We start from the raw sequence: 1,113 nt of genomic DNA on the forward strand, positions 1-1,113 counted from the left end.
TGTCTTCAAAATCTCTTTCTTACAGCACCTCTTACAATTCCTATTAAATTTCGTTTTGTTTTTTCTCATCAGACCTGTGATGTAAAAGAAATACAACTACATAGAGCACTTAAAATGTTCTTTTGGATGCTAAATGTACAGATGTTTCTGTCGATTTGCTGTAAAATGTGTTACAATGTCAAAAGATTCAGGAATAGCAGTGTCAGTTTAGAGAGTCTTTAAACCACACACTTCTCTGTTTTACTGCAGGACTGTTTCTGGCAGCAGTCAGCCAAAAGTTCCCTTAACCCTTTGCTCCCAGGCTGGACGTGGCGTCACCATCGTCAGCCCCTCCTCTGCTCCTCTTGGAGCCACCCTGGGGAGTGTCGACCCCAGCAAACCCCTTCCAGTCTGCCCAAATCCCACCCCGTCTTGCCCACTTCCTGCTGCTATAGTATCAGCTGCACATATACCCACTGGACAGCACCCCAAAGTGCTCATGCATGTGACGTCACAGATGACCGTTAACCAGGCACGCAGTGCAGTCAGGACAGGTACAATTACATGCACACACACACTTAATAACGAACATCACTCAGAATTTTTTGTAAAAAACAGGCCTATTTGCTTATGATATAATTAAATAGTTGTTTCAAATGTTTTTAACTCCTGAATTAAAATTCATTTGAGGAATAACGCAAAATATCGCAAAAGTAAAAAGAAAAATTACAACTCTCCTGAAAAGCATCATTAAAAAAATAATTATTGAAAAGAAAACCTTCAATAGTTTGAGATATGTTTTATTTATTTATAATATTTTTTTTTTTTCTCTTGGCAAACAATTAATAAACATGCACTAAATTGTCACTAAATTTTTACTTTTCGGGGACATTTTTTTAATTCATATAATAAAACCATATAGTACAAATAGTATATTTCTAAAAACTTGGCTTATTTTTCTTTTTAACTACGTATAAAAAAAAAACATCTTTATCATGGGCACTCAGATTTGTCATCAAATAAATCATCTTTATTTTATTCCACCTTTTTTCCCCACCAGCTGTGTGTCATAGTCAGGACCGGCCTACGGCAGCAGTGACGCCCATCCAATCCCACAATCCTGTGTCCTACCTT

The 1,113-nt window shown here is 37.2% G+C and overlaps 1 protein-coding gene across 1 annotated transcript in view; it reads left to right on the forward strand.

Moving 5' to 3' along the window:
* Nucleotides 1-1,113, forward strand: part of LOC107597452 (E3 ubiquitin-protein ligase SH3RF1-like) — a 56,992-nt gene that overhangs the window by 51,735 nt on the left and 4,144 nt on the right. The window contains 2 exon segments of the mRNA XM_016288516.1: nt 250-533; nt 1,040-1,111. Coding sequence (XP_016144002.1) covers nt 250-533; nt 1,040-1,111 — 356 coding nt within the window.

The sequence above is a fragment of the Sinocyclocheilus grahami genome, unplaced genomic scaffold (genome assembly GCF_001515645.1).
Source record: "Sinocyclocheilus grahami isolate Dianchi unplaced genomic scaffold, SAMN03320097.WGS_v1.1 scaffold232.1, whole genome shotgun sequence".
Taxonomy (NCBI): Eukaryota; Metazoa; Chordata; class Actinopteri; order Cypriniformes; family Cyprinidae; genus Sinocyclocheilus; species Sinocyclocheilus grahami.